Source organism: Erpetoichthys calabaricus, chromosome 2 (assembly GCF_900747795.2).
Source record: "Erpetoichthys calabaricus chromosome 2, fErpCal1.3, whole genome shotgun sequence".
Taxonomy (NCBI): domain Eukaryota; kingdom Metazoa; phylum Chordata; class Cladistia; order Polypteriformes; family Polypteridae; genus Erpetoichthys; species Erpetoichthys calabaricus.
The window spans coordinates 138,108,853-138,126,624 of NC_041395.2; the positions used below are offsets into that span (position 1 = coordinate 138,108,853).

A 17,772-nucleotide genomic window follows, 5' to 3' on the forward strand; every position below is an offset into this window, starting at 1 on the left:
TGGAATGTTTTGCAGGCATCAAATTCAAAATGAGTGAAGATTTGCAAAACAACAATAAAGTTTATCAGTTTGAACATTCGATATCTTGTCTTTGTAGTGTATTCAATTGAATATAGGTTGAAAAGGATTTGTAAATTACTGTATTCTGTTTTTATTTACGTTTTACACAACGTCCCAACTTTACTGGAATTGGGGTTGTACAAGACATAGCAGCTAAGGTGATTTTTGTATGAAATCTGGTGGGACACATATCATTGTAGAGGATAATGAAAATTCCTTGGCCATAATGTTTTACATTTCTGAAAGGTACAACAACAATTGCACAGATTATTTAACTATAAACGTCATACTAATCCTACACAAACATTACAAGATAATTTGCCTTATTTGGGCCAAATTCAAACATTATGATAATAGCAAAAGGTGTCTTGATTTCAATCACCTTCCTATATTCCCCTGCAATATGAGATATGTAGTAATACCGTACATCCTAAACTCTCTGATTTACTTTCAAGCCAGCGGGAGCTTTCCCTAAGACAACTGCTATAGTACGGGGGAATACAGAGTTTTTTTTATATGCAAGGCATATTGACATCACATGTTAAGGACTGATGGCCAATGACATATGGGCAGAAAAGCTCAAGCAACAAGATATTAAACCCATGTCGACCAATTCTTCCCAGCCATGGCTTCATCCATATTGGTGTTTTTTTTTCCTCCTTCAATTTTTCCCTACAAAATAATGCATAAATTATCACAACAATTTGAACTCTACTAACATCTGCTGTGTTTGTTTTTAAAATCACATTTTGTTCACAAGAATATCTGCAAGAGCACAGTTTCAGAGTGTCAGAACTGTCTAAATTTTGAGTGTAAATCTGTTCTTTGTGCACATAATCTTTGTGTATTTGTAACTGAAGATGGACTAGACAGTAAACAACTGGGTGAAATCAGTAATTATATATGGAGACTCTTACATTTTCAAGAAAAGCACAATTAAAAAAAAAAAATCTTAGTCAGTGCCAGGCATTAGGCAGAATCAAAAAATGTAATCAACAACAGCCTGTCAAGAATTTCATAAACGACTAATTCCATGGTTAGGATGTAGAGCATAAATTTATTATTACTAGACAGGAGACAATACACTTCACCCATGATACAATTCATATTTGTTATTTAGGCATCACAATACAAAACTGTCATGATACCAAATTTTTGTTTACTGTTACTTATCATTAGACATTGTGTTATATAGTGGGTCCGCAGCTCAAAAAAAAAAAATCCATTGGCCGGCTCGTTCTCTGTGAGCGCACTCACGTAGCTGCAGGAAGTTGGTGAAGTAATTGGGGCAAGACGCACCTGCACGTGAAGGTGTGGTCTTTCTCAATTGCTGCATCGGTTTCCTGTGGTACGCGATTGAGATGCTGTGCCCAAGGAGCCTTAAAAATGAGCCAGCCCAAGAGAAAGGGTTAAGACAAAGAAAAAAAAAGAATAAAAGTGCGGAGGTTAAACAATGGAGAGAAAGGCAGGAGTGGGAGTGAACCAGTGCTTAGAGAGAAGCAGGCGGATGGGAATGGTGCCCCAGGAGGTAGCACAAGGATCACTGTGGTGGAGCCTGGAAAAATAGCAATGGGAGCGGGAGCAGGGACCGGTGGAACACCGTGGATCAGGCGGCAGGGACATGGGCCAAATTTGAAGGATGTCTGCGCCTGTTGGACGTCTCTCCGTGCTGTGAGGTCTGAGTACAATGAGTCACAGAGGCGTCGGTTTTTAAAGGGAAGCACTGAGGATTGAGAATTTTAAAGAGAACTCCTGCCTGAATTTTAACCTAATTTTTATGGATTTATTTGATAATTTTTTAACCTCCACTCCACACTTTGATGTTTTTATGGATTATTTATTTATTTATTAACGTTTGAACACTGCACTTTTTAAACACTAGTTTTTCTTGAGCTTTTTTAATAAACGTACTTGCACTTTTCACCATCCCCTTGCTTGGTGTGTTTTGTCCTCATCTGCCACTCTCATCTCGGTTACGGTACTGACAGTGTCGGGTTCACGAGGCTCCCATTGTAGGAGAGGGAGCAAGGAGCCGACTAGCACCATCACAGACATTCATAAATCAAAACACTGCAGAGTAAATTCAAATCAGTGCACAAATGCACACGTTTTTAATATACCGTATATACTTGTGTATAAGCCGACCCGAATATAAGCCGAGGTACCTAATTTTACCTACAAAAACTGGAGAAACTTACTGACTCGAGTATAAGCCTAGGGTGGGAAATGTAGCAGCTACAGGTAAGTTTCAATAATCAAAATAAATACCAATAAAATTACTGTACATGAATTGAGGCATCAGTAGGTTAAATGTTTTTGAGTATTTATTTCAAAGAAAAACAGTAAACTAGCTCTGTAAGTGGAGAAGAGGGTCAACAAAAACAATATGGTGTCTTGTGCGTGCATCTCTCTCTCTCTCGTGTGCGTGTGTGCATGCATGTGTGTGTGTCTCTCTCGCTCGCTGCACAGGGAATGCAAAGGGAGAGACTGAACGCGTGTGGAAATCATCGGCGCACACAAACCGAAAGGGAAACTGGCTTGTTCGTATACGGGGGCAGCAGGACCTGACTCGAATATAAGCTGAGGGTGACGTTTTTCAGCACATTTTGGGTGCTGAAAAATTCGGCTTATATTCGAGTATATATGGGTTCATTTTCTATCAGCTTTTATTATATATTATTATTGACCGTAATTGCCAAGTCAGAAGTTTGGTTTTTTTTTTGTTTTTTTTAACTCATTCTGGTATGTGTGCATGTAAATTTATTTGTTATTAAGTTAGTTATTTAATGTGCTTCTGTAATAAAAAAAATAAAGTTCTATCTATAATCTTAAACATCAACATAAAGTATCTTAACTGCAGTAATGTACATTTGTGTTGTATATTATCACATGTAAGTAAGAATTTCACTATACTCTGTACTGTACACACTACATTTATATAATAAATTTACTGTGGTTAAAAAACATTCAAATATAAACTTATCTTTTCTCACAGGTGGTGCAGTGGTAGTGCTGCTGCTTTGCAGTAAGGAGACTGTGGAAGATTGTGGGTTCGCTTCCCGGTTCCTCCCTGTGTGGATAGCGCTTTGAGTACTGAGAAAAGCGCTATACAGTAATCCCTCGCTATATCGCGCTTCGCCTTTCGCAGCTTCACTCCATCGCGGATTTTATATGTAAGCATATTTAAATATATATCGCGGATTTTTCGCTGCTTCGCGGGTTTCTGCGGACAATGGGTCTTTTAATTTCTGGTACATGCTTCCTCAGTTGGTTTGCCCAGTTGATTTCATACAAGGGACGCTATTGGCAGATGGCTGAGAAGCTACCCAGCTTACTTTCTCTCTCTCTGTCTCTCTCTTGCGCTGACTTTCTGTGATCCTGACGTAGGGGGTGTGAGCAGGGGGGCTGTTCGCACACCTAGACGATACGGACGCTCGTCTAAAAATGCTGAAAGATTATCTTCAAGTTGCTATCTTTTGTGCAGCTGCTTTCTGAAAGGACATGCTGCACAGTGCTTCGCATACTTAAAAGCTCGAAGGGCACGTATTGATTTGTGCTTGAAAAACAAACTCTGTCTCTCTCTCTCTCTCTCTCTCTTTATCTGCTCCTGACGGAGGGGGTGTGAGCTGCCGCTTTCAACAGCTTTGTGCCGCGGTGCTTCGCATACTTAAAAGCCAAACAGAGAGAAATGCAAACAAATCAATAGGGCTATCTCTGTGACAGTCACTGCTCCTGACACGCACTCCTTTGAAGAGGTAGATATGTTTGCATTCTTTTAATTGTGAGACGGAACTGTCATCTCTGTCTTGTCATGGAGCACAGTTTAAACTTTTGAAAAAGAGACAAATGTTTGTTTGCAGTGTTTGAATAACGTTCCTGTCTCTCTACAACCTCCTGTGTTTCTGCGCAAATCTGTGACCCAAGCATGACAATATAAAAATAACCATATAAACATATGGTTTCTACTTCGCGGATTTTCTTATTTCGCGGGTGGCTCTGGAACGCAACCCCCGCGATGGAGGAGGGATTACTGTATAAATGTAATGAATTATTATATTATTATTATTGAGTTAACATCAAGCACTGCTCCATCAATGGCTGACTTTTTATTTTCTGCTTGACTAGATGGACTGATTATTTATTATATTTCCTGATCAAAACAATGAGAATATCGACACACTGCATAAAGCTCTGACTTTTTTTCCTCATTCCTCTAAACATATGCAAAAGCCCCTTTGCAAGCTGGGTACCAGGGTACCAGATTTACCACATAGATTTAGCTATGTGGTAAATCTGCACAATATATGGCTTCATTTCGTATTGCCAGTATTTTGTAATACAATTAAATATGATTGATACAATTATATATATATACAGCGATCCCTCCTCCATCACGGGGGTTGCGTTCCAGAACCCCCCGCGAAAGGTGAAAATCCATGAAGTAAAAACCATACGTTTATATGGATTTGCACAGAAACACAGGAGGTTGTAGAGAGACAGGAACTTTATTCAAACACTGCAAACAAACATTTGTCTCTTTTTCAAAAGTTTAAACGTGCTCCATGACAAGATAGAGATGACAGTTCCATCTCACAATTAAAAGAATGCAAACATATCTTCCTCTTCAGGAAGTGCGCATCAGGAGCAGAGAGAGAGAGAGAGAGAGAGAGAGAGAGAGAGAGAGAGAGAGAGAGAGAGAGAGAGAGAGAGAGAGAGAGAGAGAGAGAGAGAGAGAGAGAAAAGCAAACAATCAAAAACCGATAGGTGCTGTTCGAGCTTTATAAGTATGTGAAGCACTCTGCGGGAAGCATATTGCTAGACAACGCAGCCGCAAGTAAGCCCAGCAAAAAAGGGAGCAATGTGAAGGTAGTCTTCCAGCATTTTTTAGACGAGCGTCCGTATCCTCTAGGGGTGCGAACAGCCCCCCTGCTCACACCCCCTCCAGCAGGAGCAGAGAATGTCAGAACAAGAGAGAGAGAGAGAAAAGCAAATAATCAAAAATCAATAGGTGCTGTTTGGGCTTTTAAGAATGCGAAGCACTGTGCGGGAAGCATATCGCGCAACAGCCCCCCTCCTCACAATATAATTGAGGAGTTTTATTTAATACGTAATACGTGCTCTGATTGGGTAGCTTCTCAGCCATCTGACAATAGTGTCCCTTGTATGAAATCAACTGGGCAAACCAACTGAGTAAGCATGTACCCAGAAATTAAAAGATCCATCATTGTCCACTGAAACCCACGAACCAGCGAAAAATCCGCAATTTGGTGAAGCCGCGAAAGTCGAAGCGCGATATATCGAGGGATTACTGTATATATGGAAGAGAAGGTCTGTGATACGGTTTGCATATTTGCAGCTGGAGATCCACAAAGGGAGAAAATGAATCACGTATCATAAGGTAGTTTTTATTCCTGAGCTTTCAGCCTACCAGGGGCTTTCATCAGAGGATAATGCTTAGACTTACAAGAAACAAAGGCAATATAAAGGAAAAGTTATGTGGGGGGCGGCAAGGGGGGGGTTATTGGTTGTAAAGATTTTATTTATTATGAGCATGTTCATCTTAAGTTTGCATATGCTGGGTTTATGTCCAAATATCTGTTGATGTCGTTCTCATTTGATAGCCAAGATTCAGCCAGCTATCTGGCACTGGCCTTAAATCTTACTTGTACATTGTCCCAGTTAAATGTATGTCCTGTAGATTTAGTATGCGTGTAGATCAGTGATCGTGAGTCCTTTTGTCTGACGGCGTTGCGATGTTCAAGTATTCGTGTTGCGATTCTTTTTGAAGTTTGTCCTATGTATACCGCTATACCCTATGTATAGCATTCCATGCAGTCCTTGCCCAGCGGTATACATAGGACAAACTTCAAAAAGAATCGCAACATGAATACATGAACATCGCAACGCTGTCAGAATGCTGTCATTAACAGCATCTATATTGTATTCATCCATACAAATGGCACAAAAGATTAATGAATAGTTTAAAGATTAGCATGACAACAATGTAAATCAAATGTCATCCTAGGCACCATATCTAGAAGCATTAAAGCACATAAATGAGATTTTGTAGGTGTACCTGAGACACCATTTATGATCATTACCAATAAAACAAATTAATGAATTTCTCATAGGAAAATGGTGTTACAAAACTTAACCTTGAATACAAGCTTAGTTGTTTCCTTTATTCTGGTAGTTAATACTTCAAAAAGCCTGCTGTCTATGGTGTTTAACTGAAAACCATAATTGACCACCCAAAACTGTATTTTTGTGTGACCCCCAAGTCAATAAACATGTCACTTCTCAGAAACTCTGTTTTGGATTTGCAATTTCTAAATAATCCTTGGCATCTTGTTGGTGCATGAACAAACAGACTGATGGATGATCATATCACACACATAAAAACATACACCCTTAAAAATCCTAACTACATCTCTCTCTCTATAACATCATAACATTTAAATATACGCCCATGCCTAATGTCCTCCAACGGCCACAAAAAGGGCTGGAATGTCTGATGAATAAAGGTAAGTGGCTGGCTTAACATACTAAAATGTTCATTTCCAGCATCCACAAACGAGCCGGAACGTCCAAAGAAGAAAGGCAACAAGATTCACAAAAAAGTATGATGTAAGGGCTAGAATGTCCAATTAAAACAGGTAATAAGACAAACAAAGGAAGAGGGATGTAAGGCATATCTGGTGAAGAGAGGTTTATAAATGCATGATGCGATAAAACAGAAGGACTTACCATTGTACCATTAAGCCCATTTTAATAAGCGGGCATTTCACTACGCTAGCATTGAAATAAAATCGATGTTTCAAAAGCACTTTGATTCTGAACAGTAAAAAAAAAGAAAAAAAAAAAAAAGTGTGTTGGGTTACAAGGTGGTGGTACCAAAATACAAATATTGGCAATATTCTACAGAACAGATGTGTGGTCATCTTGAAAGCACTTAAAAGTATAACTCTCAGAAGGGGTATTATAGTTCATTTAAACAGTGATACTACAGTAAGTAACATCTACAAAATGTGTGGTATAAAACAAATCAAGACTTAATATCCATTTGTTAATTCAACTTGGAAATGGTTTCTGTATATTTTGGATGCACCCTGAAAGCAGCACTCTAAACTCTGGCATAAAAACAAAGTATTAGTGGCCTCATAGAGCCCTTAGGAGCAAAACATTCTTTTAAATGGGATAATAGCAATTCTAACTGAAATTGTCACATTATACATTAAGATATGAAAGGGCCTGCCATTTACAAAGATACTGAATTTGCCACACAAACACAGAAGAAAAAAAATGAAAGATATTAAGGTTAAAATAAGGTGCTATTTGTAATTACTAGTGTGGAATTAAACTATTTTTTTGTAGATATACACATTTGTATATATGTTACTATGTGACAATGTACAGTATCTACATAATGTATTTCAAATATGGACATATATTTTAAAAAGTGCTAGAAAGACAACACTGTTGAATTAGATTAAATAGCAAGACAAAGTGAAACATAATATATAGAAACTTCTGGCTCACATGAAAAGAAAGCTCAATTATAGAACTAATGTGAAAAAACATAACAGTTCTGAAAATTAAATTAAATAATAATAATAATACAGAATGTGTATCTGAGCATTATTTATACAAATAACTTGACAAGGTGCCTCCTCCAAATCGATCACACTTATACATCAATGGTTTTCTGGCACATGTGTAACTCTTCCAGACTGAATCAGAGATGAATGTGAGCAGACTCTTAAGTTTAGAACTTAAACATACAATATAAATAGAATGTTTACTTACATAAACAGGGCTATCCAAGCTTTCTGTGTTGACCACAACAGGCGGAGGATTTGCCTTGAAATGACAAAAGAGATTTTTTTTTTTTTAAATTATTGACTCATGATATTCACTTTCCTGAAACATTACGACCGTATTAAAATCCCTTTGATTACTGTCACAAGACTTTTGTAAATAAATAAAAATATTTTAAGTATGTTAATTTTAACAACTCACTGAAATTAATTACCTATAGTTATACGAGTGTAGCAGTTTATATTGATTGTACTTGGCATACCAACCCTCAAAAAAGCAATGTTGCAGCATGAATGCTTTCTGGTGTAATAATCATTTATGCTCTGGGAGCAGCTAAATGTAATTACCCCCAAAAATAACATAGATAATATAGATTTAAATGAACTGAAATGTGCCTACTGAACTGTACTGTCTCCAACCATGAAATGGTCACTAAATAAGAAAAACAACACATACATAAGATCTAACAAAGAATAACACCAACTATGTAAATGAAATGGAAATAAAAAGGAAAAAAAAAAACCTGTGGCGTAGGTGATGAGATGACAGTAGTCTCAGCAGGGATGGGCAGGATTGGGACAGCAGGGATTATAGGAGCGGAGGGAGGAGGTGCATCTGTCTGCTAAATAATACAACAAGGTCAAAGTTCAGGACATACAAAGACAGCAACAACAAACTGGGAAGGAAAAAAAATGAATGATTTGACAGAGAATCAAGTTTTTTTTTGTTAAGTCTGATCTTTGAAAAGTATCATTTAATCAGCTATTAAATGTACAAAATAAGGACCATTTACAGTATGTATCACTGGCAACATCACTGATGACAATAAATAGTTGTAAAACCCAATAAAAAAGCTGAACAGATAGAGAAAAAAAAAGTTATGATAATTTCCACCTTATTTTAAATACATTCAAAGGCAAAACATGATCTGGATTGTATGGTAAGACCATCAATTTCTTTGAAGCAAGGCTATTTGTGAAATTATTACATTTTTGGGGAAAACCAGTTTCCTTTGCTAATATTTCATAATATTATTGTGAGAAAATATAGGAGTATGATATATATGGCGCTGATCTTGAATCTTTAAGGTGCTTTGAGTACATATCAAGATATATCGAACAGCGCAGTTTTGTTCAAAAGAATCACAATATCAATTTAAGTCAATTAAATTCCCCATGTTTTCCCAGTAATTTGACATTTTATTGTGAATTTTGCTTCCTTAAATATAATCTAAAGATGACAATTAAACAACAGAGTAGACACTCTAGCAAATGACTGAAAATCTGTGTCTACTTATAGCTAGTACTCTCAAACCTAAATAACTGCCTAAATAACCCAACATAAACAAAAATTTAGTAAACCATGTTTTACACATTGACATAAAATACAGAAACTGGGATATAACCGTTTGCTTAGTTAAGGTGGAGGAGGCCAAATTAAATGTAAAGTTGGTTGGCACAAAACCTCCAGCCACAATGGGCCCTCAGGACTAGGAATGTAACAAGAACCGATACCTGGGTACCGAGTCAATACCAAAATGCTGAAAACTTAAATGTCCTAGCTTTATACAGTAATCAGAAGTACCGAATGAAAGTTGGTGCTGAACTGTTGACTGATAGCAAATAGAAATATTACTTCAGAAGGCATAATAATGTGTGAAAAACACGTGAGTAAAACCACATATAAAATGTCTCACAGGGTAACAGCCCTGGATTAACACAACTTGGAAAGAAAGGAATTTAAGGTGGCCCGGGATTATGAGTTTTTTCGTAGGCTTCAGGGATTCTAGTGTTGAAGCTTGGATTGTTTAATACTCTATCTATTGCCAATAAAGCTTTGCTGATCAGTGACTTTATTATGGACATTAAGTTAGATTGCTTTATGTCTTATGGAAATTTGGCAGCAACCAAGTGATTATTTTCATTTAAACCAAGCACTCCACCCGGGGTTTGTCTATATTTCTAAATCCCATTCCTAGGGGAGAGGATGTAGTCATGCAATAGTTTATCAGGAAAACCTAAAACTATCACCGGAGCATCTCCCTGGTTTATCTTCTTTTGAGCTGCATGCTGGCAAAATCTGTGGACCGTCACCTACTATAATTGCTATTTTAAATACACTTCCTAATTTTTCTAAGTACTTTTATTGCAGAATTTTCTATAATTTTAACAAACCTGTGTTCCATGTCTTCAAATGACACCCTTATGGGTGATTTCAATATATACTTTGATAATTCAATTTATATACTTGCAATGGATTTTAATGAAATACTCGAATGTTTTAATTTAACTCAGTAGGTACATTTTTCAACTCATTACAAAAGTCATATTTTAGATTTAGTCTGCTGCTCAGGTATTTTACCCCATAGTCTTGGATTATAAAATGATTACTTTTGACTTTAGCCTACCTCTTAGTAAATTAAATGTTCAGCATGTTATTACATTTCGAGAAAGTTAAGCACATTCAAACTGAGAATTTTATTGGTTTACTTAACCTACAGCATGTTTTTCCTCTTACTGCCATTCTAACAGAGTTAACAGATCATTATAATGATGTTATGTCTTCTGCTTTCAATACAATGGCTCCCTGAAAAACACAGATGGTTTCATTTACTCATACTTCTCCCTGGTTTACATCTGATCTCCATCAGCTCAAAACAATGGGCCAGCGGCAGGAGTGTCTGTTTAAGAAAACTGGTCTTTAGTACATAGGGTAATTGTGTTACACTACAAAAATGCTCTTTCTTCTGTGAAAACTAAATATTATTCTAACATTATTAATACAGGAGGGAATAACGCTACAGCTCTTTTTCTCTAGTTAATAGGCTAACTGCACCAACAGAAAATGTCATCCACTACAACTTCACTGCTAAACATTGTTGTGACTTGTCAGACTTCTTAAATTCTAAGATTAGGGAGATTCACCAGCAACTTGCATATCTTATCCTTGCAGAAAATAAAATGTTTTCCACTATTACCCATATTCCCTTACCAAATATCTTATTCTCAAAATTCAGTCTACCAACTGAAAATTATATTTCTGAGCTTATAACAAAATCCAATTCCTCTACTTGTCAGCTAGATCCAATACCTACCAGTCTTATTGAGTTCTTCTTGCCATACACTGTATTTCTCCTTTGATAACCTCTATAATGAATTCTTCCTTTGCCATTGGCATGGTTCCTCTTTCATTAAAAACAGCTTCAATTACACCAATTTTTAAAACACCTGGTTTAGACCTGCCAATATTTGTAATTAATGACCTATTTCTAATCTTTCATTTACAACAAAAATTCTTGAAAAGATGGCTGCTTCTCAACTTCAGTCGCATCTTTAAAGAAATAACCTGTTTGCACAGTTTCAATCTGGTTTTTGTCTGAAACCACACTAGCCAAAATTACAAATGAATAAAAAAAAACAGAAAACATGGGAAATTTTAACAACACTTGTACTTCTGGATCTCAATTCTGCATTTGATACTATATCCCATCAGTTACTGTTTGAACATTTAGCTAGTTTTGGAGTTTGTGGCCTTGTGTATCAATGGTTTTCCTCTTATCTTACAGATAGAAGACAGTTTGTTCAGGAAAAGGGCTTTTGGTCAGAGAATATAGTGATTACACAAGGAGTTCCACAGGGTTTGTTGCTGGGGCCTCTTCTTTTTCTTATTTACATTTTTCCTATAGGTAATATATTTTGGCATAATGGAATTCAATTTCACTGTTATGCTGATGATACATCGCTTTATTTATCCGCTGAATCTACCTCTGTTCTTCATCATAATATTATTACTGTTTGTCTACAGGACATAAAGTTATACGTATAAAGTTACGTATAATTCTCTTCAATTAAGCATAAATCAGAAGTACTCATTGTTGGTACCAAATCTGTACTTGCTAAGGCTAACAATTCTCCAATTTTAATAAACAATACATTTACTAGTATCTCCTCCGAGGTCAAGAGCCTGGGTGTCACTCTGGATAGTACCCTTTCTTTTTCATTTCATATAAATAATGTTTCTAGGATTGTTTTTTGTTTCATCTTTTAAAAATTTCTAATGTTCCAAGGTAGTAGTTTTTCATCCATGCTAAATGGACTTATGTTCATTTTGCAGTACAAATGTCAGGCAACACCCTGCCAATTATAAATAGATACCTATATTACAGACTAACGACTGGGAGCCCGATCGAATCGGGCTACAAATTCTACGTTTGTGAAATCAATACTTTCTCTGCAAAGAATTATTTGTTTTTTAAGTCCCTGAAATGATTTTGTTCTAATATATAGATTTGAGCAAATTTTGGTGTTTCACCCTATCCGGGGTGCAAGGGTCCAGATTGATGGTATATTTGGCCATGTATACTGTAACAATATGGACCATGGCCTGGAGGCAGAGATATTTGTGCGCCCATGGATGCACAGGCTAATGCACTGTTGTACTTTCTGATATTTTCCAAGAAGTGCTTGGCATTTGGGTCTAAATATGTCAACAGGTTCTTAAACCTGTCAGGGTATCTGTAAGGGTTAATTCGAACTCGACCTTTATGGCAGAAATTGTATTCTCCACCTTGCTTGTTCTCAGAGGTGAAGTTGAAGGAGTTGCAATGTTTGCACAGGTTGTCAAATGCGGCAGTGTGGTGCTCCGGAACTTCGTCCTCAATAATATCTGTGTGACTGCACATGGCAATGCCGTGCCGCTGAGCATTTTCACACCGCAAAGCATGGGTTGCTCGATGTCTTTCAACCTGTGCTGCATTTGCGGCTGCTCAAGCTTCTTCAGTCACTTGTGCACGGCTGGCACAATTTCTTTCAGCGTTAGTGGCATCCTGTAGCGCACGTTCTTCATCTGTTCTTTGTGTCCGATTTGCACAATTTCTTTCAGAGTTAGTAGCATTTGTAGCCGCACGATGCTCATCCGTTTGTTGTGCACGTTGTGTACGTCTGGTCACATTAGCAAGTCTACGTTCCTCATCAGTCATGTGACTTCGTTTCCTATGCATCCTTTCCGAGGCTGTTGTGGCTGCGTTGCGATCGTCACTCATTTTAGATCTGAGATTGGCTAAAATTTAAACAATGACTGTTGTTAATACCCAGCCGTCATTACTCATGCTTCTAACTTGTATTGAGTTGAGGTATTGACGCGAATACCATACATACGGGGTATTGACGTGAACACCATACATACGGATACTATCAAATTATATATAAGGATTGATAAATCTGAGGAACTTACAACCAACTTTTTTATGATACAATGACTGTCAACTTGTGGATCACTTGACTCACGCATGTAGATCACACTTTGGGAAGCACTGATATTTCCTTAAGTTTCCTAGTTTCCTAACATGATGTTGTAGGTCACATTAGTCAGCTTGTTATACACCTTAAATAACCCATTCATAAACCATCATCAGAGATAAACCAGCATTCACCAAATGCATGTACAGTAGGTATAGAAAAGAATACCCCCTTCAAAATATTCCCATTTATTTTGCTTTACAGCATTAAATGAAAACACACAAACCAATATTTTTCCAGCTTTACTTACTCAATGCAATCTATAGCATCTAAGTGAAAGATACCACAGCTACAGTTCTGAAGAATTTTAAAAAATAAAAAACAAGAAATACTGAGATTAATAAAGGATCACCCCCCTCCTAAACAATATTTGTAAACTCAATCAGGTGAAAGTAACCACCATTTCCATTGCAGACCATGGTTACTGGCTTCCACCTGTGATAAACTGTAATCAATGTGATTAGTGAAGTTTAAAAACAGCTGTTCCTGGAGCATTCCCTTGCTTGGTAATGCAACTGACAGCAAACAACCAACTATGGATGGCAGGCCACTTTCAAAAGATCTCAGGGATAGAGTTGTGGACAGACATAAGGCAGGAGATGGACACAAAAAAGTCTTAAAGGCTTTGTCAATCCCAAGGAGCAGAGTAAAGTCCATAATAAAGAAGTGGAAAGTGTGTGGTACTACTAGGACCCTCCCTGGATCCGGCTGTCCCTCCAAACTGGATGGAAGAGCAAGGAGGAAAATGGTAAGAGAGGCTACCAAGAGGCCAATGGCCACTTTGAAGGAGTTACAGGATGTTATGGGAAAGAGTGGTCATTGTGTGCATGTGACAACAATTTCACAAGCGCTCCACAATTGTGGCTTGTTCGGGAGGGTCGCAAGGAAAAAGACACTTCTCAAGAAAGGCCACATTAAGGCTCATTTGAGCTTTGCCAGAACGCACCTTGAAGATTCTGATGCCAAGTGGGAAAAGGTCTTATGGTCAGATGAGACCAAAATCAAACAATTTGGTCTCAATACCAAACGGTACACCTGGCGGAAATCCAATGCAGCTCACCATCCACAACATACCATACCCACAGTAAAGCATGGAGGTGGCAGCATCCTGTTGTGGGGGTATTTCTCTGTCGCTGGGCCTGGGGCTCTCGTTAGGGTAGAAGGAAAAATGGATGGGGCAAAATACTGTCAAATTCTTGAGGAAAACCTGCTACCCTCTGCCAGAAAGGTGAAGATGGGCAGAATGTAAATCCTTCAACACAACGACCCGAAACAGACAGCAAAATTGACCCCACAGTGGCTGAAGGAGAAAAAAGTGAATGTCCTTGTGTGGCCCAGTCAGGGCCCAGACCTAAATCCCACTGAAAATCTGTGGAAAGATTTGAAGATAGCAGCCCACCAACGCTCATCATCCAATTTGACCGAACTTGAACAGTTCTGTAAAGAAGAGTGGGTAAATACTGCTCAATCTAGATGTGCAAAGCTGATAGAAAAGTATCCCAACTGACTCAATGTTGTCATTAAAGCAAAAGGTGGTTCAACAAAATACTGACAAAGTATGGGGGGGGTATTGGTCGGGGGGTGATCCTTTATTAATCTCAGTGTCTTGATTTTGATTTTTTAATTATTTTTCTGAAATGTAGCTGTGATATCTTTCACTTGGATGTTATAGGTTGCAATGAGTAAGTAAAGCTGGGAAGAAATATTTTTTGTGTGCATTTCCATTTAAGGTTGTAAAGCAAAAAAAATGGGAATATTTCAAAGTAGTTGATTCTTTTCTATAGCAACTGTATGTAAGCTATGCTTTTTTCAAATGTTTTTGCTGCTCTTTGCAAAATTACCAAAAGCATTGACACTATTGTGTGGGAAAGCTCAGGCTTCTTTGCAATATATTCAAAGTATTTTATCAAAATTCATTTTTATTTCAAATCAATGTAACTTCTATGTTTCATTAGCTAATACGCGGATTCCCTTTATAGTTATGACTGTGGTGCTCCTTAGTATTTACAGCGAGCCTTGCATAAGTTAGTTGTACAACACCATGTATAAACAGTAGCTAAAGATCAGAAAGAAACCAGGTAAAAACAAAAAAAGGATAACATTACATAAACTTAAGAGTGTCAAAGCTGAATTTTAGTTCAACAGTGACAGTAACACATTTTATATTATTAATAACATTGTACACAATTTTGGGGGCATTTTTGCACTTCCTTTGTGTTTTAATGGACAAAAATTGTTTAATGTGAGGACATTTTCTCCCTTTTCTGCAATTCTTTCTAACAGTGTTTTAAGCATTCACTTTTTTGCCATTACCTTATGAAAGTGTTTGCTGGTATGCTCTTATCAATGTGCTGGTGGCGTGACTTGATGGTAAAAGCTCATTTTTAATGTATGTGAGGCAAGTGTAATTACTCAGCCACTATGTTGAGAGAAAACACTGCCACTTAGTGGACACACAAATTCATAAAAAGCAACATAGAAGCAGGAATGTGAATAGAAAATCTAATTTTAGTAAATATAACAAATCAGGAAAAATAATGGATTAACACATTTTGAAAATGAAAGACTGTTAAAGGTAATAACTACTTTGGCATACTATAACTTAATCCAACATAGAACACTAAAATGTACATATGCAACACACCATACACACACTTTAAAAGAGGATTTTGCCTACATTCTAATCACCACAAATTAAGAACATAATTATCCATCCATCCATCCATCCATTGTCTCCCGCTTATCCGAGGTCGGGTCGCGGGGGCAGCAGCTTGAGCAGAGATGCCTAGACTTCCCTCTCCCCGGCCACTTCTTCTAGCTCTTCCGGGAGAATCCCAAGGCATTCCCAGGCCAGTCGAGAGACATAGTCCCTCCACCGTGTCTTGGGTCTTCCCCGGGGCCTCCTCCCGGTTAGACGTGCCCGGAACACCTCACCAGGGAGGCGTCCAGGAGGCATCCTGATCAGATGCCCGAGCCACCTCATCTGACTCCTCTCGATGCTGAGGAGCAGCGGCTCTACTCTGAGCCCCTCCCGGATGACTGAGCTTCTCACCCTATCTTTAAGGGAAAGCCCAGACACCCTGCGGAGGAAACTCATTTCAGCCACTTGTATTCGCGATCTCGTTCTTTCGGTCACTACCCATAGCTCATGACCATAGGTGAGGGTAGGAACATAGATCGACTGGTAAATTGAGAGCGTCGCCTTGCGGCTCAGCTCCTTTTTCGCCACGACAGACCGATGCAGAGCCCGCATCACTGCGGACGCCACACCGATCCGCCTGTCGATCTCGCGCTCCATTCTTCCCTCACTCGTGAACAAGACCCCGAGATACTTGAACTCCTCCACTTGGGGCAGGATCGCGCTACCAACCCTGAGAGGGCACTCCACCCTTTTCCGGCTGAGGACCATGGTTTCGGATTTGGAGGTGCTGATTCTCATCCCAGCTGCTTCACACTTGGCTGCGAACCGATCCAGAGAGAGCTGAAGATCACGGCCTGATGAAGCAAACAGGACAACATCATCTGCAAAAAGCAGTGACCCAATCCTGAGCCCACCAAACCGGACCCCCTCAACGCCCTGGCTGCGCCTAGAAATTCTGTCCATAAAAGTTATGAACAGAATCGGTGACAAAGGGCAGCCCTGGCGGAGTCCAACTCTCACTAGAAACGGGTTCGACTTACTGCCGGCAATGCAGACCAAGCTCTGGCACCGATTGTACAGGGACCGAACAGCCCTTATCAGGGGGGCCGGTACCCCATACTCTCGGAGTACCCCCCACAGGATTCCCCGAGGGACACGGTCGAATGCCTTTTCCAAGTCCACAAAACACATGTAGACTGGTTGGGCAAACTCCCATGCACCCTCCAGGACCCTGCTAAGGGTATAGAGCTGGTCCACTGTTCCGCGACCAGGACGAAAACCACACTGTTCCTCCTGAATCCGAGGCTCGACTATCCGACGGACCCTCCTCTCCAGGACCCCTGAATAGACTTTTCCAGGGAGGCTGAGGAGTGTGATCCCTCTGTAGTTGGAACACACCCTCCGATCCCCTTTCTTAAAGAGGGGGACCACCACCCCGGTCTGCCAATCCAGAGGTACTGTCCCTGATGTCCATGCGATGTTGCAGAGGCGTGTCAACCAAGACAGTCCTACAACATCCAGAGCCTTGAGGAACTCTGGGCGTATCTCATCCACCCCCGGGGCCCTGCCACCAAGGAGTTTTTTGACCACCTCGGTGACCTCAGTCCCAGAGATGGGGGAGCCCACCTCTGAGTCCCCAGGCTCTGCTTCCTCATTGGAAGGCATGTTAATGGGATTGAGGAGGTCTTCGAAGTACTCCCCCCACCGACCCACAACGTCCCGAGTCGAGGTCAGCAGCGCACCATCCCCACCATACACAGTGTTGACACTGCACTGCTTCCCCTTCCTGAGGCACCGGATGGTGGACCAGAATCTCCTCGAAGCCGTCCGAAAGTCGTTCTCCATGGCCTCCCCAAACTCCTCCCACGCCCGTGTTTTTGCCTCAGCAACCACCAAAGCCGCATTCCGCTTGGCCTGCCAGTACCTATCAGCTGCCTCCAGGGTCCCACAGGACAA

At 39.4% G+C, this 17,772-nt stretch overlaps 1 protein-coding gene across 19 annotated transcripts in view; it reads right to left on the reverse strand.

The window, feature by feature from the left end:
* dlg1a (discs large MAGUK scaffold protein 1a) overlaps window positions 1-17,772 on the reverse strand; it is a 525,807-nt gene that overhangs the window by 237,120 nt on the left and 270,915 nt on the right. For 11 of the 19 annotated variants that reach the window (XM_051923932.1, XM_051923929.1, XM_051923926.1 and 8 more), the window contains 2 exons: window positions 8,402-8,500; window positions 7,867-7,920 (listed from right to left, as the gene is read on the reverse strand). In XM_051923932.1, the coding sequence (XP_051779892.1) occupies window positions 7,867-7,920; window positions 8,402-8,500 (153 nt within the window). The remainder of the gene's footprint in view (window positions 1-7,866; window positions 7,921-8,401; window positions 8,501-17,772) is intronic. The other 8 variants (XM_051923937.1, XM_051923931.1, XM_051923935.1 and 5 more) reach the window with 2 other exon arrangements.